The sequence below is a fragment of the Marmota marmota genome, unplaced genomic scaffold (assembly GCF_001458135.2).
Source record: "Marmota marmota marmota unplaced genomic scaffold, marMar, whole genome shotgun sequence".
NCBI classification, from domain to species: domain Eukaryota; kingdom Metazoa; phylum Chordata; class Mammalia; order Rodentia; family Sciuridae; genus Marmota; species Marmota marmota.
Window position 1 is genome coordinate 17,240,397 of NW_026000196.1, and position 25,203 is coordinate 17,265,599.

Here is a 25,203-nt window from a genome sequence, read left to right on the forward strand (position 1 = left end):
TAAGCATTTTACCAACAGGACCACACGTAACAACCAAGCATCTTACATGAGAAACACTTGGGAACCGCCTTTGCCATCACACACGTGGACATCTTCTTACAAAGATGGTTCTTGACTGAGAAGAAGAAATAGGTTGCAATTGGCTTATGTGTACATTTTTGAAACTGATCTTGTCATTCTCAACCACAGTGGAAAGAGACCTCTTTATGTGTCCTTGTCATATTTTTAACCATGAGATTTCCCCTAGGAACTTTCACACCCCACACCTGTGGATGGAGCACAGAAGCTAGCACATGGCAGGGCTCTAAAGCTAGTTACTGAATAAACAGGCAACATATGATCTAGCCACACCCAAAAGGGATGGATCACACCACCCTCTCTTTTAGGAATCTACTATTTGAGATCATCTTTTTCCTAACAGAGCACAAAGAGGTTCAGAGTCCACAGGGCATCCTGGTTGGTTCTCAGTGGGGCCAGGGTCCAGGTACATCCTGGCTGTCCACACCAGCACCAGTCACCTTTTTAATGCCAAGGAGCACAACAGAATAAAGAGAATCACGTCAAAATGACAAGGAACAAAGGGAAAACATCTCACTCCTTCAACTTATTAAGTTTAAACAGCCCAGCTATTTCAGCACCACTAAAGGCCTGAGCATTTTGAAGCCCATCTATCAGAAAGCCAATTTGAGTTGATTCTTTCTGCAGATGATTAGCCAAGGACCTCTTCTGCTCAGGGTTGGGAGAAATGGGCTGGAGAGCAGCAATCACCTGGAAATCCCAACACTGCTTCTCAGACACGGCACTGAGAGCCTGGATGACACAAAGCTGGAAACCCAGGGCTTTCTGCTTATATGGGGCTGTGACACTCTCCCTGGGTGAGTCCTCCCTCGATTCTCAGCTTGAGAACTTGGGTAAGAGGACACAGGGGAGTTCAGGCAGGGGTCAGGACTTCATATAACTGGGCAAAAATCCTGCCTTTGATTCTTGTTTTATCTCTCTGGTATGGTATTTCTCTTTGATATTCACCCTGAAAAATGATAAGATGTTCCTCCTTTCCTCATTCCTTGGAGCTGGGCAGAGATGAAAGTTACCTTCCTATCTACACTGACACGATTAATGCATCCACTCAGCTGGAGTCACTAAGATGTTAAACGACCTGGGGACTTATAGGATCTCTGTGTTCCGTCTCCTAAGAATATGTAATTTTACTTCAACCTGAAATGTCTTTTTCCCGCTCTCTACCTGTCCTTTAGGGCTTAAGGTCACTCTCATCTGTCTGCAGGCCTGGGAGAGGTGCCCTGCCAGAATTTGGGGGCCCCACAGCACCCCTGATGAGTTGTCCCTACCTCATGCTTACACAGACTCAAGCTGTTCTTTACCTTGTTTGTGACCGACATGGTGATGGTTAACTTTCATTTCTGTGTACCTAGTGCTTAAGATGTTAGCTAGGAGAACAGACTTGTGGGTGACCCTTTGACAGTATCTCTGTATATGTGCATTAGGAGCTTCAGACCCTGATATTGGGTTTGTTTTTAGTTAAAACTACATTAGACAGTGATTCATTCATGTGCAAAAGGGTATTGCACACAGATCTTTCAATAAACAGAATCAATACTGATATGAGCTTAGGCTCCCAGACTAATGGTGAGGATTTAGAAAAACCAGTTTGGGGGGCTTTTAATGAATGTACGACATTTAGCAACCACTCAAACTGTCAGAACATGTACAGGTGGGTGAGCTAACCTGTGCTTACCTTTCTCAGAAGAGTTGCTAAGACTTTTTGCCTCAGCAGCTAGAAAGAAGCACAATAAGCTACAAAGGTGGGGACAATGACCCCAGGGGAGCTTCCCAGGTGATCTGTCCTTCCATGGGAGACCTGTTGCCATGGTTACAGAGACCTGACCTCATCAGGTGGGAGGCTGCACATTCCACACAGGGATGGGGTCCAGCATAGAGTGGACAGAGAAAGAGGAGAGCAAATGAAGAGGACATTTTTGTGGATGAATGATCTGACCAGGTCAAAACCAAAGGACAGAAAACAGATTAAAATTTAGGAATAGAGAGAACACTTTTGCCCCTTGTTATGATTTAGACATGAGGTGTCCCTCAAAAGCCCATGTGTGAGACAATGCAAGAATATTCAGAGATGAAATGGTTAGGTTATGAGAGTTGTAACCTAATCAGTGGGATTAATCCACTGGGGTGGTAACTGCAGGCAGGTAGGGTATGGCTGGAGGAAGTAGGTCACTAGGGGAATGCCTTTGTGATTTATATTTTGGCCCAAGTGAGCAGAGGCCTCTCTCTGCTTTGTGGCTATTATGACCCGAGTAGCTTCCCTTTGCTGTGCCCTTCTACCATGATATTCTACTTCATCTTGGGCAGAGCTATGGAGTTGGCTGGCCATAGACTGAACCTCTAGAACCATGAGTCCAAATAAACTTTTCCTCTTCTAACTTGCTCTTGCAGGTCTTTTGGTCACAGTAATGGAAAAACTGACTGAGACACTCCTAATCTGGGTTGTCTGATAAGTGAACTGCTATGTTGCATAGATATGCTGTGGAATCTTCCTTAGTGTTCTATTGAATTGCCTGGGGGGGGGGGGGGGGGGGGCATGGCTTGTGCTGGATCTGCCTGCCATGGAATGGCATGATTTCAGTCAGTTCTGTTTTTTTAGAGCTCAGCACAATGTTTAATTCAAATAAAGGGTTCTAGTGCTTCCGTTCTGTTAAAAAATAAATAAACCCAAAGTAAACTAGTAATCCCTCACCAACTGCAGAGGTTTGGTTCCTCTATTACAGTTGTAATAGGAAATGTCAAAAGCCACGGGGGAAGCTGGTAACCAAGTTATGAAGAGAGAAAATGACGTCAAATATATCCAAATAAATAGCAGAAATCATCAAATTTCTAGAGCTGAGCTGTTCAAGAGAATCTACTGCAATTATGGGAATGTTCACTATCTGCATAAGAGACACTAGAACATGAGGAATGAAGCACTTGAAATGTGGCCAGTGGGACTGGAAGAGAATTTTTAAGTTAGTTTAATTTTATTATAATTTAAATTTTAATAGACCCAAGTGACCAGTGCCTCCTGCACTGAATGGCACAGCTCCAAAGGTCACTTCCCCCAAATCAATTTGTTCCAGCATCACCTTCTTCCTTTTCCTCTAGGAAACATGGGACAGGCATAGATTCTCACAAAAGCTTTGATGACTCGGTGCCTGTCCTTAAAAATCCTGAAATCAGTCTTTTGGGTCTGAAATTTCATTTTTAAATTTGTTTCCATTTGCTTTTACCTCTGTATCCTGCTTTCACAAGATCCTGCAAAATGTTCATACAATGGGTTGTCGTTTCCATGAGTATCTAGAAAGAGCATTTCTGTAGACCTGGTTTTCTATCCACATAAGGGATACATACATAAGGTCTCTCTTTTCCGCCTTGTCCCATGGGCTGTTCTGTGGGACACGGAGCTAAAACTGTGGTTTTGTTCTCTTGTTGAGTAGAACTGAACCAAAAGGTTTCTAGGCAAAGACAGTTGTAGAAATTAAAATACAAGTGTTTTAACTCAGTTCTAAAGTTCTCTTGGTGATGTTAGTGAGTGGACATTCAACTAAGGCTTTGAGAAGTTGTCTTCTAGATGGTTTGCCTGCCCTGTGCTCTCTTCCTCAGATGCTCCCTGGACATCATAAACAAGTGTCCTCTAGGGCAGATCAGAAAAACCACCTCCCGATTCTGGAAAAAGCAGCCTGTAGTTGCAAAAATGATAGTGTACATAAAAAGATTAAGAAATCTCATCAGCCAGGCACGGTAATGCACGCCTATAATCCCAGCAGCTCAGGAGGCTGAGGCAGAAGGATCGCAAGTTCAAAGCCAGCCTCAGCAAAAGCAAGGCACTTAACAACTCAGTGAGACCCTGTTTCTAAATAAAATACAAAATAGGGCTGGGATGTGGTTCAGTGGTCAAGTGCCCCTGAGTTCAATCCCTGATACCCTAAAAATGTCTCATCAACTGAGTGCTGCTGTGCTTCCCTGTGGATGCTGCTGGGGGAACATCTAGGATTAGGAACCAAGAGGTTTGGTTGCTTTGGGGTCATAGTTGGCAGAGACATCTGAGACTCTCTGTATCATATGGCTCATGTACATTTTAAACATTCATTTAAATGCTATCATATTTTTACAAACAGAAAATTCAGGAACAGAGAAAAGTTCTTCCATCAATAGGTAAAAATGATATGGGGCCAGTGTTGTGGCTCAGTGGTAGAGCTCTTGCCTAGCATGCTTGAGGCACTGGGTTCGATCCCCTGCACCAAATAAAAATAAACAAATAAGATCAAGGTATTGTGTAAAAAAAAACAAGAATATTGTGACAAAGTGTCTTTGCCCCTTCACTGTGTGTACATCTGAAGATTGATTCATGGACCTTGGGGCTGTACCACTGAGTGCTAGAAGCTGTGCCCTTCCATGGGCAAATGACTCACTCTTAGAAGCTTAAAAAGACAGAATTTTTGCAAAAATATTGCCTTTCAGAAACCAAACAGAAGTGTCTATTCCTCTGAAAAGTTATCATTACAAATAGATATGAAATGTGGGTCATTTTGAAACCTTTAGTTTTGAGCAAATAAGACAAAATACACATCATGTGTTGGTTGTCCTGTACCCATGGCAGCCCTCAGCCTGGCACTTACCTGTCCCCCGAGAGTGGCTGAAGTCACCCTTTACCACGCGACAGGTCTTGCCATCCCCATTGCAGACACCACACCTGTCCTCTTTGGCTGCAGACCCGATGATGCCATCACAACCGATTTTCTAGAGAACCAGAGGGCCAGGTTATTTTGCAGTTAAGACTCAGAGGGGTTTTAAAGTAGATGCTCTGTGAGGCTGAGTTCTAAATGAGGCCCAGCAAGCATACTGCCTGAGGTCCCCAATACTTTCAGAGACCTCAAAAAATATTTTAACTCCTTTTAAATTCAGAAGAGAAAATAATGAATAGAATCCAGCCTGGATTATATTTATCTCTATACCCAAGTGCTAGTTATAGTTATCAAATACATTTTTTGGTATATGTTATGGAGGAGATGGGATGGGAAGGCAAAATGCCCATGGAGTCACATTAAGTCCTAAAGCACCAGTCCCAAGACTGTGCTGCATGAGGCAGAGACTCTGGGAGACAGTAGGGCTGGAGCCCACATATCACTAGGTGTGGCCACAATTTTACAAGGTATGTTCCTTTGCGGTGGCAGGGGTCACCTGTATCTTGACTGGAGTAGCCAACACACTGCAGGAATCATGCAGATGTTTCTGCAGAGTTAGGGAGGCCCAGAGCTCACTCAGGTAGGGCATGGTATGGGTCGCCCTTTATCAGTAGCAGTTAGGGAGATCTAGTTTGCAAAATGCCTCCATGTCCCAACCCTTCTCAAATTATTTCTGAGAACAGAGGCAGGGCGACCTCTACCTTTGGTGGGTCTGGGAAGCACAGCCCAAGTTTCATCACAAGTAGAAAATGGCTTTCAATGTTATATTTTCTTTAAACACATAAGCACACATGGGAATTTTGCATTATGCAAAATGACCTACATTTATTTAGATTAACATGGGTGTTTATTCACTAAATTGCTTAAATACTCCTCTTTACTTTTTTTTCTGTTAAAGTGAATACTTTCAGAACAAAAACATCTGCACTCAGCTTAGGGTTTGGTGCTTTAGACCATAAAGGAAACCAGGGTTGGAGATAATGCAGGTGGAGGCGATTTAGCTCTTTCCAGAGATGCCTGAAAGGGAACAAGGCATTTGCTCCCCTCCTCACACACCGCTCCCATATGCAGGACAGGGCTTGGAGCAGAGCTGGCTGTACAGCATCTCCCTGGGGGCCAAGGAACCTGACCCACTGCTTCCAGAGGAACCAGAATCTTCTGCTTCTTCATGGTAGCGGTTCTCCGACTTAAGTGTGCATCAAAATCATCCGAAGGGCAGTTAAAACTCAGACTGCTACATCCCATCCCTAGAGCTTCCGGGAGAGCCTGAGACTTTGCAATTGGTACAAGTTCTCAGGTGCCACTGACAATGCTGGTCTTGGACCACCCTACAATCCTACTAGGGTTTGCTATTCAAAGGGTCAGATAAATGGTCTTCATATTTAATAGTTCTTGGGTACGTGAATTTCTTGGGGAAAGAATTGTGACTATTGTATGTCTAAAAATAATAGGATAACTAGATGTGTTTTAGTACAGAATTTAAGATATGCTGATAGCTGAGCAAATTTAATCCAAAATGACTATTAAAAAACTGAATTTTGAAAAAAAAAACAGATCAAAATCATTCATGGTACAAAAACAGATAAAGGAGGCGTTAGTGGCCTGAGGCCAGGTAGGGAGCAAATGCAGAAGACTAGATTTCATGGCAGCTGGGGAGAGTTAGGGGACACACGAAGACACAGATGCAAGCTGGCTATCAACAGCAACACCCAGGGGCAGTGACCTGGAGGAAGCTGGCTGTGTGATAGGACTCCTGGCCTGGAGTGCATTGCAGGGGCTGCCTGGATTCTTATTTGCCTGCCAGCTGGTTGCTGAGAAGTTGTTCAGTATAAAACTACAGAGGTTAAGAACACAGATCAGCCAAGATAAAATAATTTTTTGCTCAGAGCAGAACGTTCAGCAAATGCCCCGGGGACCACGTGTGTTCTGCTTTGTGTGGTACTTCAGAGCCCCACTGTCAGTCTCCAGTCTGCCTGTGGTACAGCCACAGGGCCAACAGCACAAGAACTGGCCCGTCACCCTGGCCTCTTTGTGTCCCCTAGACATGCTCCCTCTTAACTTCCCCATCTCTCTCAGGTGCTCACAGCTCTAGATCTTTCCTATTCTGCCTTCCTGTTATGTCTAACCACATCCCTGCTGTCACAGCGAGTCTCTGACCTCACACCAGACTTCTTGTCCTGCATCATATAGGACTTCTTGATTAAACACTTTCAAGATGGTCAAAGTAAATAATCCCACAGGTCCAGACAGCTTCTCCCAGCACCAGCGAAGAGGGCTTTTCAGATCAGGTTCAAACAAAAATGTGTACCAGGTTGCCCCTTAAGTTAATTCTGCAGGTTACTTGGAGGCTGGTACAGATCTATGCGCTTCTTGGTGTTCCCTGAGCACCTTTTGCACCTAAAGAAAGGGTATACGGGGATGTCCCTGTCCGAACAGTAGCAAATTTGAGGTCTGAAGGGCAACAAACAAACTACTCTATTCTGCCCATGGGGCATTTTATCCACTTGATATAGTCTGTGAAAGGGACGTATACTATTTTGGGCAGGCATCGAGATTTTTTTTTTTAATTGAAGCTACATAAAACACAAAATAAGTCATTAGGGGGTTTTAATGATTGCATTTATGAGCTTTGGTGTTCCAAGAGATAAAGGTGATCAAACCCAAGGAAACTCCAAGTGATAAACTCTCTAAAATCTTCCCATGTTACCCTGGGGATCCTTAGTTACTTTTCTACATTTGCAAGAGAGGAATTTCCATTACCCACTTCTGAGCTTTCAAGTTCCTGGCCAGCATTTGCTAGTCAGGGCCCTGTTCTGCTGACTAAATCGGGGTGCATGTGATACCAAGGGGTCTGAGGGGACAACAGTGTCCCATGGCATAATTAATAAAGGAGAGAGGATGGAATAGAGCTGGTGAGGAAGGCACAGGTCTTTTTGATCAAGACAGTTCCAGTGAAGCATGCAAAATACAGTTAGAAAAACTCTAGTTCTTAGCCCTGTGTGCTGGAGAAGGCCACAGTATGGGTCATGGGCAGTGTGGTCATTTTTCCCAGAATTGAGAAGCATCAGTCATCAGGGATGTGAGTCCTGGACCCACCCCCAGAATTGTTCCCCTACTGAAGATCACCAGTGAAAAACAACTTTCTATGATCATATCTAGCAGCTGAATGTGTAAAACCCATACCGCCCTCAGTTATACTCACTTGTCCCCCCACCTTTACCAAGGATTGGCTCCAAGTTCCCTCCAAACATATCCAAATCTGGAGAAGCTCAAGTCTCTTATACAAATTTTTTTTGCATAGAACCTACACACATCCTCCCCTATGCTTTAAATCATATCTAGAATACAACTAATACCTAATATAAATGCTACACAAAAAGTTGTTATACTCTACTTTTAAGGGGATAATGACAAAAAAATCTATACATGTTCATTACAGATATTATTATTTTTCTGAATATTTTCCATCTAAGGTTGGTTGAATCTGCAGGTACAGAACTACCCATATGAAGGGCTGACTATATATAAATTCATCCCAAAAGTCACTACACATCTACTATGTGCTTAACCTGGGGGATAAAGATTGTAAAACAGGGCGACAGCAACATGGAAAGTAGCAGATGTATCAAAGCTTGTGCCTAAATATGTCCAGAGACCAAGGAGGGATGGCCATCTGAGGTGGCTCTTGTCTGATTTTCTTCCAATTCCTAAACTAGTCCTCCTCCCTCCTCTTACTTCTTGATTGTTTGAGCCCAGACAGCTCCCTGAGTATGCTCCTACCCTCCTGCTCCTCTTTGGCTTTCTTTCTAATTTCCCTATCTCAGACTTAGCAATCATTCTCATGTGCAGACTACTCTTAAACCCAAGTCTCCCTCCACGACCCAGGCTCACATTTATAACTGTCTGCTGAGCAACCTTCTGGAATTTCTGGCCCAGATACTGGACTCAATGGGCCAACTTTGGAAGCTGCTCCAGTCTGACTTCTTATTTCCTAATTCTAGTTGGATATCCCCACCACCATCTTGAAACGGATAGACACGATCTTTGAGCCTGAAACTTCCAAGCCACTTTTGGCTTTCTTGATAAATCGTTACTTGCTGAGCCTGGGGTTTTGTCACCTAAAAATCTCTAGTGTCCATTTCTTCTCCATGCTCAGGCCCACTTCTTGGTTCAGACCCTTCTTATTCAGGACGTGAACTACTGTTTTTCTGCTGCACTGATGGACTAATCATCACATGAGAAGAGCCTGGCCATAGAGCACCACTGTCTATTGGATATGCCCACACTTAGCAATTCAATACCTTCCATGATCTCACCCCAGCGCTCACCATCTCATCTTGCTTTCCTCCTCCTCTAAAAGTATACTGAATCCAAGCATCAGCCAGCCCCACTCCTGCAAGTCCCCATCACCTCCAGCAAGGTGTTTACTCTTTTCCCTGGTTCTACTCTGCCCCCACCACAGTCAATTCCCCATGTCCAAGATTGCTTCACTCCTCTGCTTCAATCCCTCTGTTATGCTCCAAAAATCCAGGCTCTGTCAGGGTCCTGATTCCTCTGGATCAGGTCTGTTTTCTCAGAATCTGTCTCCCTGCCTCTTTACCCCTTGATCACAGGGTCTCACTCTTGTTCCCTTATGCCTGCAGCTCTTTGACCCTCACATTCCTTTAAGCTGGTTTTTCTCAAATGCCTTCTCCTCCAAGAGACCTGTCACACTCCTGTTTGTGCTCCTCCTCAGCCATGCCCCCAACTAATTTCTCGATGACATGATTTTATTCTCTCTGGAATAATCACATCTGTGACTTCACATAGTCTGTATGTTGGATGGGGAGAGAGTTCCAGGTCACTGTAGAGAAGTCTGTTCCAGCAAAGTGTTGTAGATGATTGCCAATTACCATCTGTGTCTTGATATGTCATCTAGGTCTCCCCAGCTACCATGCTGTCCTACAGAACACTCAGTGCGTGTCACAGTGCCTAGCATGTACAATGTCTTCAATAAAGACATGATGCATGAAAAAATAAAATTCCACCCTATGAGCTTTCCGATACATTAAAACTCAAATCTTTCCCTGGCTCTAATTCACTCCTTTGCCCCAAGTGTTAAGGTCTCACAGGCTTCAGGCTGTCAAGGCACGGAGGATGGTGTTTTAGAATTCTTTGCATCCTTACTCTCACCTACCCACCCACACACAGTGGCTAGCAACATGAATTTTTATGTTCAGCAAATTCATAGAAATGAGGAACTTTTTTCAAGCTGAGCCTCAGACAAAACAGGAGGTTTCTTTTTTCTTTTTCCCCCACAAAGGTCTCTGTGTCTGTCTTCTTGATCCCCAGCCTGATGTCATTTCCTCGCCCAACCAGAGGCAGTTTACTTCTCTTGTACTGGAAGTAGGACGTTCTTGTACAGGTTTTTTAAAAATTGAAACAGACTTCATTTTATTAGCAGTGTCGATTTATGATTAAGCAGGTATCTCTTTCATGATGTGAGATCATTTTCAATTGGCCATTATAACTGCCCTCATGCATATCTTCACCTTGAAAATGCAGCATTTCAAGCTTTAGTCTCTATGGATTATTTCTCTTTTATGTCCATAATCTTTATGCTGCTGCCAGAAGTCTTCTTGGCATTTGCTTTGAATTCTGTCTGCGGTGCATCTTTCAGGGCTTTTGCACAGATCTGGGACAATGGGGTGCAGTTGAGTCCAGCTGTGGATAGACTGCCACTGTGACATGATGTGGCACTGGGTGAACGGTGAGAAGGCATTTGGTGCTGCCTCATCCAGGTGGTCCTTCTTATATAGATTTTTATTATCTTTGGATGTTTTCCTTTCTTCTTTCCTGGTTGGAAGAAATAGTACTTGCTTTCTTCAACTCAGTAGCTATTTATCTTCCAAATACAGCCTCATCCCATCTCTTTGGTTGGAGGGAGACCCCTGATTTCTTGTTTGAATTTTAACTGAATGCAGATTTCAGGCCTGCTGTGCAGCCATCATGTTAGGATTATGGGCTCCTGGGTGATTTCCACCAGGGCCTGTCGTGCTCATCTTCTTCTTTTTTGACTTCATTCTTGTTTTGCTAAACTATACATAATTTCTCCAGAATGGAAAATAAAATTTCAGAGTTCTTCCATGTCTCAAAATTACTTTATTTCACTCACATGCTTGTTTGATTCTATAATTATCTCAAGTTTCTGCCAGGGTCAGTTTTTCTGTTTATTTTTCTTGGTCTTTCTCATCCATACTGCTGATTTTCTTCAAATAGCTGATAATCGCTAGTTGAACACTCATTTTGGGGAAAGAGGAACAGAAGGATGGATGGAGAGAGATCTATAATTGAGGGTGGGCAGGGTTGCATGGTAGGCTTCCTTTTAGGACTGGTGGGAGGGAAACTGGAGTGTACTCCTCAGCTAAGAAGGGTAAGAGGCTTATTTGAGCAACAGAGGCCACATCTCCTGCTTTGAGTTTTTCTGAACACTTTAACCCATACTTCAGAAGGCAGCCTCTTAATATTTTACCAAGCAGCTGCTATGATCTACCTGCATGGCTGGGCATGGGCAGCCATATAGTATGCAGCCCTTGGCTCAGCTCATTATTTTTAGCCAGCTATCACTTCTGCCCACCATTCCTAAGTCCAAGGCTCTTAACTTCTGCTTTCTCTCTGGTTGCAACTCTCCATTGCATCCATTCTGGCCTCCGTTGCTCTGCTCCAACAATGACACTTCTATCCACTTTGACCTCCAGAAAGAGGTGGAGAATTTCTTTTGTCCACAGGCCTCTTTTTCTTCATTGATACAGTTTGTATTTGGTATATATTACTTGATGTGGGGTTCTGGATGGAAATGGTTATCCATAAAGTTTTGGCAACCATAGGCCATTCACTGTGGAGATACCAGCCACAGGGTCATAAAGTATCAAAAGCAGCAAGTAGGAAGGCATTACTGAAATACAAGCCTAAGTATGCATGCCTAGTCCACTGTCCTGCATGTCTGTTACCCCTTCTTCACATAGGGTACTCTGAGGCCGGAGTCTCTTACAATTCTCTTCTATTCTACCAGATAGACCCATATTCCACCAGTAATTCTACTTACTGGGTAGACCTTTGAAAACAAAATGGAGTCCAATAAATTCTTGAGAATGAAAACGGTCCATTGACATGTACTCCAGATTCTAGAATCACTAAAGTCCTAAGAGCAGTTGATTCCTTCCCTCATCTACCTAATCATTTTGTTCTTTTTTCAATATATATATATATATTTTCAAATATATATTTTTTCAAAACTTTACTTGGAAGCCAGCTCACAGGGGAACACATATTGATCAGAAATACTTCCTCCACCGAAGAAGCTTACAAGTATTTTGGTTTGGTTCATTGGTATGATGTACAACTCATGGTCCCAAGGAAGTATGCCCCTCATCAGAGTAGGCTGATTACAGTGTGCATCAGCTAAAACAGTGTTCAAGAAAATCAAGCATATTTGGGTCTCAGGCTTATCTGGATCTATCCACCCTCCAAAGTCATGTGTCTGTTTGACTTACCCAGTTTATATTAGTAGTTCCAGAAGCAAGTTATATATCAGAGACTTATTGCCTTGGGTTTTTTGGTTCTGGAGTCCAACACTAGAATCATGAATGATAGGACTCCTGATTTATAAGGCATGTTGAAAATATGTTTGTTTCTTCCCCCAATTCCCTCCCATTTTTATGAGTGCTGTTAAGTTGAATTTCAGCATGTTAAGCAATTTGTGACTCACTGAAGTGAAACAACTTAGTCCTCATAAAAATGGAATAAAATGGTATTTCCATGTTTCATATTATGGTTTGAATCAGCGTGCTATTTGGAGCTTAGTGGAATCTACTCACAATGCCATTTTGAAGCTTTGCATCCGACCAACTAGTTACTGTGTTCCCTAAAATTTCCCAGGATTCCTCAGCTACCCTAAAATAGTAAAATTTATAGTTTCAGGAAATATAGGGAAAATCGAGTAAGCAAACAATGGCAGTATTTTTGTAACTTCTCTCTTACAGAAAATGTAAATGGTTTCTACCTTTTCTCCATTGCAATCAAATAATACATCTGTGAATAAATACAGCTCCTCTGCTCACTAGATTTCTTAGTTTTCTTCCCCCTTAAGTTACGATTACTATTATTTTCTTTAACCAATTTTCCTTGCATTACTCATTCTTTAGTACCACAGGAATGCAGATCATTCCATTTTGGCAGTTACTGGAATGACGCATAAATACTGTATTTGTATTTAATTTTCAATCTTAAGTATGCTCAAAATTTTAGGATAAACTTCATTCACTGTACCTTTAATAATATGGAGTTCTGTGAGATTTGACTGAAGAGTAAACTAAGGTTAATCTTCACCCGTCTAAAAAAGAATAGTGTTAGAAAAATGGCAGATGGAGTATAACTTCTTTCAGAAAGCAAACTGTTTCTCAGAGTTTTAATCTTGTGAGGTGTTTGCAGGCAGGTGTTGCTGCCACCTATGAGGAGGTGGCCCTTTTGCTAGAACAAACGGGAGGCTTTGAGGCAGCTGGCCAACAGGGCATATCCATCCAGAAGAAAGGGCACAGGTTCAGCCTCCTTGCTGGCATGGTAAGGCTACGGAGAAGCATAACATGCCATGGAGCATTGGGAAAGATGCCATCATCTACATTTCTGTGTCCACTCACTGGTTAGCATAGGCTCAGTGCAGCTGATAACAAGTGCAATGATGGTGACAGCGGCTGAGGCACTGTAGATTTACTAGAAGAGGGTTCCCTGGGGATGGAGTAGCATCCAGGAATGGGAAGACATGTACCCTAATATCATTCCTATCACATCAGCAATGTACTGATTGTTTGTGCCCCTGTCCCCAATGAATATGTCAAGTCCCAACATGACAGTATCTAGAGATGGGGCCTTTGGGGGTGATTAGTTCATGAGGGTGGAGCCCTTGTGAATGTGATTAGTGCCTTTAAGAGAATAGGCCACCACATGAGGATACAACAAGTGAGCAGTCTACAACCTGGAAGAAAGGCCTCAACCAGAACCGAACATGCAAACACCTAGATCTTGAACTTCTAGCTTCCAGAACAGTAAGATGTAATGCCTGATTTTTGAAAGCCATTCAGGCTGTGGTATTCTGCTACCACAGCCCAAATTGGCTAAGACACCACAAAATAGCAGAATAGGCTTGGGTTTCATGGTACCAGACATCCACAGATTTAAGGCTACTCAAATGGCATGAGTGACATTTTGCCCTTGTTCCACTTACTAGAGGACTGACAGTTCCACTGTCAAGCTACAGGGACAATTCCCCAGATAAAAAGGTTGGGATTAAAAATAAGGTCATGGAAGAGGCCCACTGGCATAGACCACTAGGACCTAAAATTGTCTCCCATAATTGGCTAGAGAATTTCAGGTTTCTGAGAAATGTCTCCCCATTGGCATGAATACTATAAAAGATGTTGTCAAGGGATCTGGGATTGCTGAGCTGGTGATTGGGGAGGTTGTTAGCAAATGAATTAGGGCATTAGTCTATAACACAACAGTAAGCAGGGTGGCCCAGGCAAGCATGCAGTTTAGGAAGAAAACAAACCCTGCACTTGGCTTGCCAGCAGGCTTACCAATAACTGTCAGCATTGCTTCTTTTCAGTAATAACCATAAGAATCCTGTTCACATTGTCCAAAAGGAAGGTTCTGGAACACTTTTTGCAGCAAGGAAGCAGCCCTGAGTACCCCATCCAGGAACTCATTGCTGTCTTCTTTCCTGGTGGGTTGCCTTGCCAAGACTCTCAGCACCAAGTGTTTATTGGCCACACTTATCTGGATCTGATAACAAAGTGAGGTAGTGCCAAAGGGGCCTGGACATTGGTTAGCTTTTCCCCTGAAACGCATCATTTTAGAACTGGCTTGGACTGTGCAGGAAAAAACCCACTCTCATTGAAGGGCTTGCTGCAGGAACAGCCAAGCTGTTGTCTTTCTATCTATTTCTTCCTTTTGTTTATCATTCACTCACAAAACACTGATGTCTACACACTGTGTTAGGCAACGGGGAAGCAAAGAGAATAAAGCAGGTCTGCTGCCTTCCTGCATGGGCCAGTGGACCCAAAGCTTATTCACCAGCTTGTGTATACCCACAATTAAGTGAGGACAACAGTGTCTCCCCACCATGACCCCAGGGATTCCCATTTTTTCAAATACTATGAAGATATCCTTGAAACTAAGCATTAAGAATAGGTGTCAGCATTGGAAGGCATAGAAACTGAAGTGGGAAGAGCCATGTGGTTTCTGGGAATCAGTTTTCTTTTTCTAATAGAATTGATGCATAGAATTTTCTAATTCCTTGATGGCCCTCGGCAAGTGAACTCCTTGATTAGACTCACAGGGGTTGGTGAATGGAGGCCAAAGGAAGTGTGAAAATTGGAAGCCCTCGTCTTCCATCCTATACCAAAGGCATGGTGATTTTGAGCCACCATCTCCAACAGCTCATGGTGGGCTCACCTGCTGAGGCACAGTTGAGGGAATGTGGCTGTAGCCATGACAAGACCAAGCGACTGCAGCTGAGGAAGGAGGCTTCCCGGATGCTATGCTCTGAATGTTGGTGTCCTCCAAATGCCTGTGTTGAAAGTCTCACTCCCAAGGTGATGGTATCAGGAGGTGGGGGTTTTCGGGTGGTGATTGGGTCATGAAGGCAGAGCCCTCATAATGGGATCATTGCCCTTATAAAAGAGGTTCCAGAGAGCTTTCTTACCCCTTTAAGGACGGATCAAGAGTCACCATCTATAGACACAAGCCCTCTTCAGACACCAAGTCAGCCAAAGCCTTGACTTGGACTTCCCTACCTCCAGAGCTGTAATAAACTTCTATTATTGATATGCCAGCCCGTCTATGGGACTTTGTTACAGCAGCCACAGTGACTCAGACACCAGGGCTCCTTGGCTCCTTTATATGCTCAGATTGATCTGAGTAGTCAGGGAGTGTTTCCTTCCTTCCTCTCCTCTTTCCCAACCCCCTTCAAATTTTGGTTTTGCTCTCTAAATTTCTCAATGTTCTAACAACCCATTTTGATAGGTTTGGGGTCTATATACCAATGAGTAGAGTGCTCCCCAAAGCCAGGCCTATCCACCTCCCTGGGTAGTTAACCTTGTCAATGGTGGTTGCTTAGTTTCACTAAACCTTTTGCAGCTAAACAGAACACAGCTTCTCCATTCATCTTCCATTCTCATTTTAACACCTACCGGCTCTTTTTTATGGTCATGATGTCTAAAGCAATTGAAAAAGCTTTGAGATGGTTACGCTGCTGCTGTTTCAGTCATCTGATTCCTTCTGGGCTCTAGGCTGAGTCACTGCCCAGGGCAGGGCAGTGGGCCAGGAGCAGCTGGCTGCTGGAAGGAGGACCATCGGGTGCCTCCTTGAGAAATCCACGCCCCCAATCTCCCAAGGGCTTGCCTCCACCATGAGCCCCCTTTGGGGAGAGGGATCCTCTCTCTCAGTCCCCACTAAGGACATAAGGAAAAACACATCACCTGGCACCTGCCGTGCACGCAGAGGTCAGTTTCGTAAGGTCCACAGGGAGTGCCATCCAGGACCCTGTCAGCCACCAGCAGCGGGGACTCCTTCCCAAGGGGTGAGCAGTAGAGCTCACATGGCTTATCTGAGGAGGGAAAGATTGGCAGATGTTGACATGGGGAAAAACATGTGGGCCTTGTAAGAACAGGCACAGACGGGTGATGGGCAAGCCCAAGGAAGAGATTGGCAAGGTAGATACAAGTACCTGCAGCTCTGTGTGCATCTTCAGATAAACATACCAGCTCCTTTGAACACCTGACATGGGACAACACCCTCAGACTCAGGTAACTGACAGTGTAGGTTTTCTTCCAGATTCTCTTTATCTTTTGCAAATAAACCCACCATGCTGAACAAAGGTACCACTGTGAGCTTTCCTCTATGCAAGTTGACTGTGTGTTAAGGGTGAGCACAGGAGCCGCTGCTAGAGTGGGGGCAGGGAAGGAGGGGAAGGTGAATGAGAATGTCCCTGGATGAGTGCAGTGAGATCCACGGGATCTTGATGACAGTGGCTTTCGCTGAAAGCTTTAGGGTTGCCCCAGCTGCTGGGTAACAGCTGCAGAGCTGTGGTATGAGGCATGAGGATCCTAGAAGAAACTGAGCAGGAGCAAGGTACAGAAAGGTGACATAGGGGCCACTGGCTGTGTCACCAGGCAGAATGGAAACTCTGGTTCCCACTGCTCCTGGAACCATGTGAGTGTCCAGCTCTCATAAGTTTGCCTAGGTTATTTCCTCTGTCTGCAAATCCATCCTTGTACTTGGCTTTCTATAAATCTCCCATGACCCTGGAAACTTCTAGCCCAGAGCTCTCACTTCTCCTACCTGCTCTGACATGGAGGATAGGCCTCTCTATGTGCACTTTCCATACATTTCCTTTAAAGCCCCTGGTTGTCTTATAGTTATTTGAACAAATTTCATACATAAACCTATTCTTGCAAGGCAGGCCCCATTGCGCATGGAAATAGGATGAATTTTAATTATAGGTTGAGCACCCTAATCTGAAAATCCAAAATCCAATATGCTCCAAATGGAAAATTTCACACTTGACCTCATGAGGTAGCAAGAGTCAAAACTTGGGCATACTAAAAATACTGTGTAAAATTACCTTCAGCTATGTGAATAGGAAACACTAATTTTATATTTAGATTAGGTTCCCATCCTCAAGATATCTCACTATGTATACGAAAACATCCCCACATCAAATAAAAAAAAAAACAACTCTGAGATTTGAAACTCTTCTGGTCCCAAGCATTTGGCATAAGGGATTCTTAACCTATGCCTTCAGACTGAAACACGGATGGGATGGGAATCCTTGGGGGTGGGGGGAAGACCAGGCTTTCATCTTTTGTCCCCAGACTGGGTCTAAAACCTAAACTCACAGGAGGACTTGGTAAATATTTTTTAATAGGTGAACAGATTTTATTTTCTGTATCTGAGCAAGAAGAACACACCTTTTCTCTCACAGTGACCTAATCCTAATGCCATTCATGGTATTATATCACAAAGGAAACCTCCAGAGAGAGAAAGACCTTTATGCTGCCTTGCTGGGCCCTTTTTCTCCCCTATCAGCCTTCCCCAGCGGGTTCCTCTGGGGGTCTGGGTTGAGCAAAGGCAGGGACAGAGAAGAGCTTCTGTAGCTGATGTGGACTTGGAGGACCTTGGCATTCTAGCTGGAGGGTCCTTTTCACACAGGTGCGTCTTGATCTTTCATGATTGGATGATAGTCACTGGGTCAACCCATTCAGAGGGAGATCATCTTAAAGAACTAGAAAGAAGCCCCAGGGATTTGAAGGAAGTGCTCAATTCAATTCTTTCAGCTCACTGTGGGGAAAAAACTCCGTAGACTGGCAACATAATGATGCCTCAACACTTACTCAACCAACAAGCATGGCCTGAGCCCCTCCCTCACATGAGGCACTCTGTAGGCTCTGCTGGGGAAAGAAGAATAAATAAAGCATCCTTTTCGAGGCCCTACTGGTCTCAAGGACAAGTATGGGGCTGGGTATGTGGCAGTAGCGCGCTCGCCTGGCATGTGCAGGGTGCTGGGCTTGATCCTCAGCACCACATAAAAATAAAATAAAGATGCTGTGCCCACCGAAAACTAGAAAATAAATATTGAAAAATTCTCTCTCTGAAAAAAAAATTTAAAAATTTAAAAAAAAGGACAAGAATGGAACAAATCCTGGATAAGGTAAAATGTGGCAAGTCCCATGAAATGGGTGAGCTCTGGGAGGGCTGGACTTAACCCTAAAAGGAATGACTCATTTCCTATGCTAGCAGGTTGTGGGTGGCTGGCTCTCCATTTGGAGAGAATGGCCCAAGGAAGCGGACAGTAGAACTAGAAAGATGGAGACATAAATTGAGATTGATTTCTAGGAAGCTCATCTGACAATATTACTGAGGTGTTTTGGTGGGGAGGCATTTGAGGTTCCCTGTGAGGGGGGAGATCAAGCCCTTTAGTCTGAATGGGCTGGTGTGTCCACTGCTCATATTGTGCTAACCCTAAAGTTTCACTGTAAAGAACTGTCCCTTAATCAAAGGGCTTTGAAACTGTGGATATTAATTACCATTAGGCTGAAGTCTTGACTCAATACTGGGAGTAAATGGCATTCCATAGCAATGGTATTGATTATGGCAAAATCATATATAACATTTATGATCAACTATATGCCAGGCAGCATGCTAAGTTGTGTCTACACATTTCAGGTGCATGCTGTCCATCTGTCTATCACACAGTCAAGCACACAGAACATGTAGAGCACACGGAACGTGCATGCCTGGCCTCAGCCATCAGGCCACACCTGACCTCTTCACTTCAGCCCAGCTCTCTATCATCACCACCCACTCTCTGAATGCACAACTCTTGGGACCAAAACACCAGGGGCAAAATGACATTGCTGAAAATAAGTCACTAGGTTCACTAAGTTCATAGATATTTCTAGCTTCTTAGTGTATACTCTCATTTGAGCAGAAATGGAAAAGGGATATGGGTAGAAGAGTAGAAACTACTTTGAGGAAAGTTGGAAAAACCAGTCTGGGAAGGAAGGAAGGTGGCTTGTCTGAATTTTTTTGGTATGAGAATCAGACAAGTGGAGACTATTAGCAGGAGGAGTAACCTCAGATGATGGATACTGGCCATGACCCCAGGCAAGAAGGTACATTCTACTCTAGCTGTACTTGACTCTTTCACCCAATAGACACTGCCCTCCATGTCCCTGGCAGTCTAGGATACCTGGGCTATAGAACAGAGTCCAGAGGTGGCTTCCTTCCTTGGCTTGGGTGGAACTCCCTCAATTTGTTTATCACTTTTTCTAAGGATGCCACTCACAATTCAGAGTGATCCCCACCTCCAGTACTATCTCCCGGAGGGACTGAGGATATAACCTTTTTGAAATGTGAGGTGGTGGTCAGAACTCTCTATTGTATTCCTCTTTAGGCTTTCATAGTTAAGAAAATTAATCTCAGAGATTAAAGACCCTAATAAGTAACATGGGATGGTGAGTCTCAGTTTTGAGCAGTGTTAATACTCTTATATCCCTAGTAATACAGAAAGTGGTCAAATCTTCTCAAATGTTATACAGTCACACGCTTAAAAGAAAGACACTTGGAGCATCCCTCCAGTCTTCTGCATGGCTGGTGTGTGCTGAGATGAAATCCTGACCAAGACTGGTCTGTCTGTGGGCAAACTGGCTTCTCAAGGGCCTGACGGTTAGCTCTATTGACTGGACCAAGAGTGATTACCTAACAGTGGCCAGATCAATCAGAGCCTCTCTCTCCTGAGATCTCAGTACTGGAATTTAGATACAAAGAGACTATTTATCCTCATGGTTGATGGATCCCAAGGAAGACTTGTGGAAATATAAAAAGCTCTTAAATAAAGAAATATAAAAAGCTTTGAAAATTTCAAGTGTTTCTTTATATTTGGAAACACTCGCAAACATATTTGGAAGCAAAACCATCCTTGACTAACACGAGTTAGTATCTTCCTCAGTGAGGCTTTCCTTAGGTTCCCTGGTAGAGATAGCTGTATGTCTTACCACAAGGTGGCTCCCAGGATCTCACCAGGTCTATTCATATTTGGTTGATGTACTGTTATTACCTTTATAACCTTAAAATTCTCTGAATTCAGAACCATACCTGGCCCCCAAAGGATTTGGATAAGGGATGTGGATTGACATAAGAGATGCTGTGGGCAACTCTATCAGCCTGCACAGACAAGCTATGAGAGACAGTCTGCAGTGGGGGCAGCTGGTCAGGACAGTGGAGGCCATGGAGGAAGGTCCTGTTATTTTCAGAGGCCCTGGGCCCAGGCCCTCATTTGGCCCTTAGGTCCTTTGAGATACTCTGCATGTTTGCCACAGCTTTCCTTCTTTTTCATTAAGCAGCTCTGGGAAGCCTGGCTGAGTTGGAGCTAGAGAGCCCTAACTATCACATCCCTCATCCCCTAGACACTCAGATCCCGAGGGGGTTCTGCAATTTCAGGGAGAAGGAGCTGGGACTACACCACCATGTTTAGATTCGGCCTTCGCTAAGCCTTCTGACACTGAGATGGGCATGCAGCCTGCTGCTGGCCTGGGTAGAGAGGACTGAACCTTTAAAGGTTTCCACGTCCATGAGATTCCATGGGGAAGGCAGGAACAGGGTGGGTTTGGCAACTGGCCACCTCAATGGGTTTCTGTCTGAAGCCTTTTCCACATAGAAATCTTTTCTAAGGAGAGCCTTTGTCTTCTTTTGGAGGTGGTATGGACTTGTGGTCCTGAGTTCCCCCTTGGAAAGTCTACCTCTGCAAGAATTCTTTAAAAAAAAGAGAGGGAAAGAGAAAAGAAAAAATATTGCTTCTCCTTTCTTGAACCGTGCGTCACTCGCCAAAGAATTCCGCAGCGATAGCAATGTTATGAATAGGGTAGTCATAATGGGCTTCAGAAGAGCCCGGAGCCCAACCACAGGAATCGTTCCTATCACGGCTGACCTAGAATTGTGCCTTTTATAAAGTGAGTTTTGAGAAGAGCACTTATAATCTGCCTTCTGAATTGGCCATTTATTATTTTGTGTTCACCCTTGTGAAATGCTCCTTTAAAAAAGCTGGCTTCTGTTTATATTTGAGAGAGAAATGAAGCCAAATATGCAAGAAGTCACGATGATTCCACCCCAGAGGAGAACGTGTCGAGTCACCCGAGCAAAGCCCTGAACTTGGGGTCTCTCCTTCAAGGGCAAAACACTTATGGCCCGTTAGTTGTACTTATCAAATTGGGTTGCACTTTTCAGATCAAGGCAGTGGCACTATAGCTATAGTTAGTTATTACTTGGACAGAAAGAAATCAAAAGCAAGTGAGTGAACAGATGTATTCTAAACCCAGCAAGGTCTCCACAGAGCCTCTGTGAGGCTTCCTGGATGGGGGATCCGGGCAGACAGAAGTCCCAGCCACTGTGATGATAAGGCAACCAGAGAGCTCAGCCATCCAAAAGTGGTTAGAAGTAAAGTAGAAGTTTAAGCTGGACTTGGAGAAATCTCTGGAAAAACAGACATTGAAGTGGGATTTCTGCATTGAAAAAATAAGGCAGGAGAACTTAAAACTGAAGCAAGCAACCAAAGAAAGAATAACAACCTCATGCACAGAGGTGAGTGGTGGTGAAAAAGGGGTGAGTCTATCTTAGACTTGATCTCTTCTGGCTTCAGTAAAGAGGGAGGCGACAAAAAGGAGGTCAAAAAGTGTCTTTATCTGGCCTTTTGGGCACAGCTGCAGGTTGAGAAAGAGGCTGCTTTTCATCAGGAAAGGCCACTGAGTTGGAAGAATGGCAGGCTCTCTCTGCAACTATCTTGCTCCAGATTAGGAGTCAGAATGTGCCTGAGATGGTGGGAAGCCCCTGGTCTCCTCTAGTAGTGTAGCTACAATTACCCAGTCCCCAGAGGTGGTGTTCTTTTGAAAATGTCGGGGGAGCTCTCCAATACTTCTGAGTGAGTTCCCACATGAGCTGGTTGGTATTACCTGCCACCACTTAGAACATCACGTGTCATTTCACAGTTCAGCTCAAAGTTGATGGGTCAGGCTTTTGGGCTAAAAAGCTGAGAAGCTGAAGCTGCTGTTGCTGGTGATGCCTGCTACCCTCAAACAGCTGTGCACATATGAACTTGTAATCTCAGGTAGCAAAATGGAGATTTCAAAGGTTCTTCCCATCACAGGGAAAAAAACCCAAGACCTGGTGCCAAAACATCATTCTTCTGTAAAATACGTTAGAAGTTGTCTGAAAATCAGGCCCAGTTGCTTTAGTTCTTCTTAAGTCTCCCTCACTCTGCACCCATGAAGTCATGGTTTCTGTCTTCTTCAAGCATTGGGAGCCTGATGATAACTGGTTATTTTTAGAATCAACTTTACTCCTTTGGAATTGGGGTTGGCTTCCTCCCTGCCTCTTGTCAGCTGTAGGAGCTTAGACATGTCATGTAACCTGTCACCTCTCATCTTCTGCACAGCTTGTTTTGCATATTCAATGAGATGATGTATGTAGAGCTAACGTGTGCCTGGCATGCGGTATGATTGGTAAATGGGACCATATTGTCAGCATTACAACACAAAGTCTTGTTTCCTGTAGAGGAAGAGTTTTACATGGGGGGGAAGAAAACAACCCGAACTAGACCCTGAGGTCTCCTCACTTACAATAAACAAACATGACCCACCACCTCGAATTTTATCAGTCATTAGAAATTCTGGCAACAGCCTGGTGATGTAGTCTCTTGATTTGGAAGAAAATCCTTGGAAAGAAAAACGTGACCTGTGCTTATTATCATCTTTCCCATTTCTACACTGTCTTTAAAATTTCCCCCAACAGCCCAAAGAGTAAAAGTCAATCCAAAATAAACCATGACAAGCAATGCAGGAAAGCACGAATGTTGGAAAGCAAAGTAGCACATACGCAAACACACTCCCACTCCTATAAAGCCTCGTTCTCCAACTTTGTCCTTGTCCCTCAGTACATGATGCAGGGGGCAGGCTTCCTGAATTCCCAAGTTGCTACAAATGGGGGGACAGGATGAATATGACCCGCTGCCTTGAGAGCTGCCTTGGGAGCTCTTAGAGAGCTGGGTCACTCAAGATCAAGCCCCTGCTCCAGAAGTGAGGCCAGGGCTGGTGTGGGTATAGCACTGGAGCATTCTGCTGGTGGATCTGGCGGGGTTGAGATGGGTCCTAAGAGTCTTCTCAGGTGGTTTTTATTGTGTTTGGGGGAGTAGGGAAGGAAGCCACTGTGAATTGCCACGCATCTGCCTTTACCATCAACCACCACTGCTGCCAACAGGCCCTTCTTCTTGCTGCTGAGTCGGTCGTGTGCTTGGCACTGCTGGTCTCGGAAGCTGGGCAGACCCTTGGGACAGGGCAGACTCTCGCAGACGGCATGCTCCACACTGGCACCCAGGCAGTGTGTGCCTCCAGGTCCAGGGCTAGAAGGGAGGAGGAGATCTGCGTTAGCCAGCTGTTCTGTGCAAACAGCAGGGGCACTTCCCAGCTGTCCCCCTTGCCAGAGCAGACAGGCATGGGAAGACATTCCTCAAGCAATCCCTTCTGCTCTTCCAGACCATCCTGGGCAACCCCAGCCCCACACTGAAGGCATGTTTCAGTGAGCCATGAGAAAAATGCATCCAAGGACTGTAAATCAAGGACATCTGGAAACAGAACACAGCAATATCAGTTCAGCAAAGATGTGTATGTAATATAGACAACTCCAAGGGAAATTTGGTGTTTTTTCTTTTCTTACTTCTCTAAAATGAAGATCTTTAAATGACTCCTAGGATACTCTAGAGGTTACCAAGTTTCAAAATGAGTAAATAAATGCTCTCATTTACTTTATGATGAAAAGAATCAATTCGAATGATTAATTCACTAGCTCATGGGCTTTTGGTGGAGACCATTTAGATCCTGGCTGTGCCATCTTAATCAGGGCTAGTGTGACTTCACACATGGTCAGTGCCACAGTCTTGAGTCCCTAGTGTTCTGTGCCTAGATGGGATTTTAAGCAATTTTGGAAACCTGGCTGGGTTCATCGGCCAAGTCCACATGTGTAGGGGGGAATCAAAGTAGAGCAGTAGGACACCATCAATCTGGACAAAGCATGGCTCTGCCAAGCTCCCCATTAAGGCCCTGGGGTGTTGTCCTCAGAGGACTCTACCCAAGGCAACCTCAATGGTTCCATTGATCTTCAAGATGCCAAGAACATTAGGATAGAATAAGATTTCTATTTTTTTTTTTTTTACTCTATCCTTTTGGTTGAAATTCAGCATAAAGGTGAAAAGGGCTCAAATCACAACTGTTCTGTTCCATGAGTTTTCACAAACTGCAGGTACCTGTTAGAAGCAAGACATTTTGAACACATTAAATTGTTGAGAGTCACAGCCGAAGCGGCCCCAGCAAACTTCCAGCTGATTGGCTCACAGGGGCCCCAGCAAACTTCCAGCTGATTGGCTCCTCTGCGGTGATGCTCATTGGGCTGTTTCCCTGCCCTTTCAGAACACGGAACCAAAAGAGTCCCCCAAAGAGCAGCTCCATGTTCTGAAAGGGCAGGGAAACAGCCCAATGAGCATCACCGCAGAGGAGCCAATCAGCTGGAAGTTTGCTGGGGCCCCTGTGAGCCAATCAGCTGGAAGTTTGCTGGGGCCGCTTCGGCTGTGACTCTCAACATTAAATGATTCTTTTGGGATATGCTTTTCCCTGTGCCATTTTCCATGTTCAAATGGCAGGGCCACCCTGTGATTATGGCTTTAGGAGAGAGATCTAAAAGCAGAAAATGGTAGAAGTCTTACGCTTTTGTGTCATAAAAGCTCACAGAAGAGGTCAGTGAGATTTTTTTTTTTACAAATCAAGAGCAGGGAGTGAACATTTTTGGTCTTGTGGGTCATGAAGTCTCTGTTGCAACT

At 44.3% G+C, this 25,203-nt stretch overlaps 1 protein-coding gene across 1 annotated transcript in view; it reads right to left on the reverse strand.

Moving 5' to 3' along the window:
* Positions 1-25,203, reverse strand: part of Adamts17 (ADAM metallopeptidase with thrombospondin type 1 motif 17) — a 344,255-nt gene that overhangs the window by 96,988 nt on the left and 222,064 nt on the right. Inside the window, 4 exon segments of the mRNA XM_015493124.2 lie at positions 47-115; positions 4,683-4,803; positions 16,262-16,389; positions 23,567-23,733. Coding sequence (XP_015348610.2) covers positions 47-115; positions 4,683-4,803; positions 16,262-16,389; positions 23,567-23,733 — 485 coding nt within the window.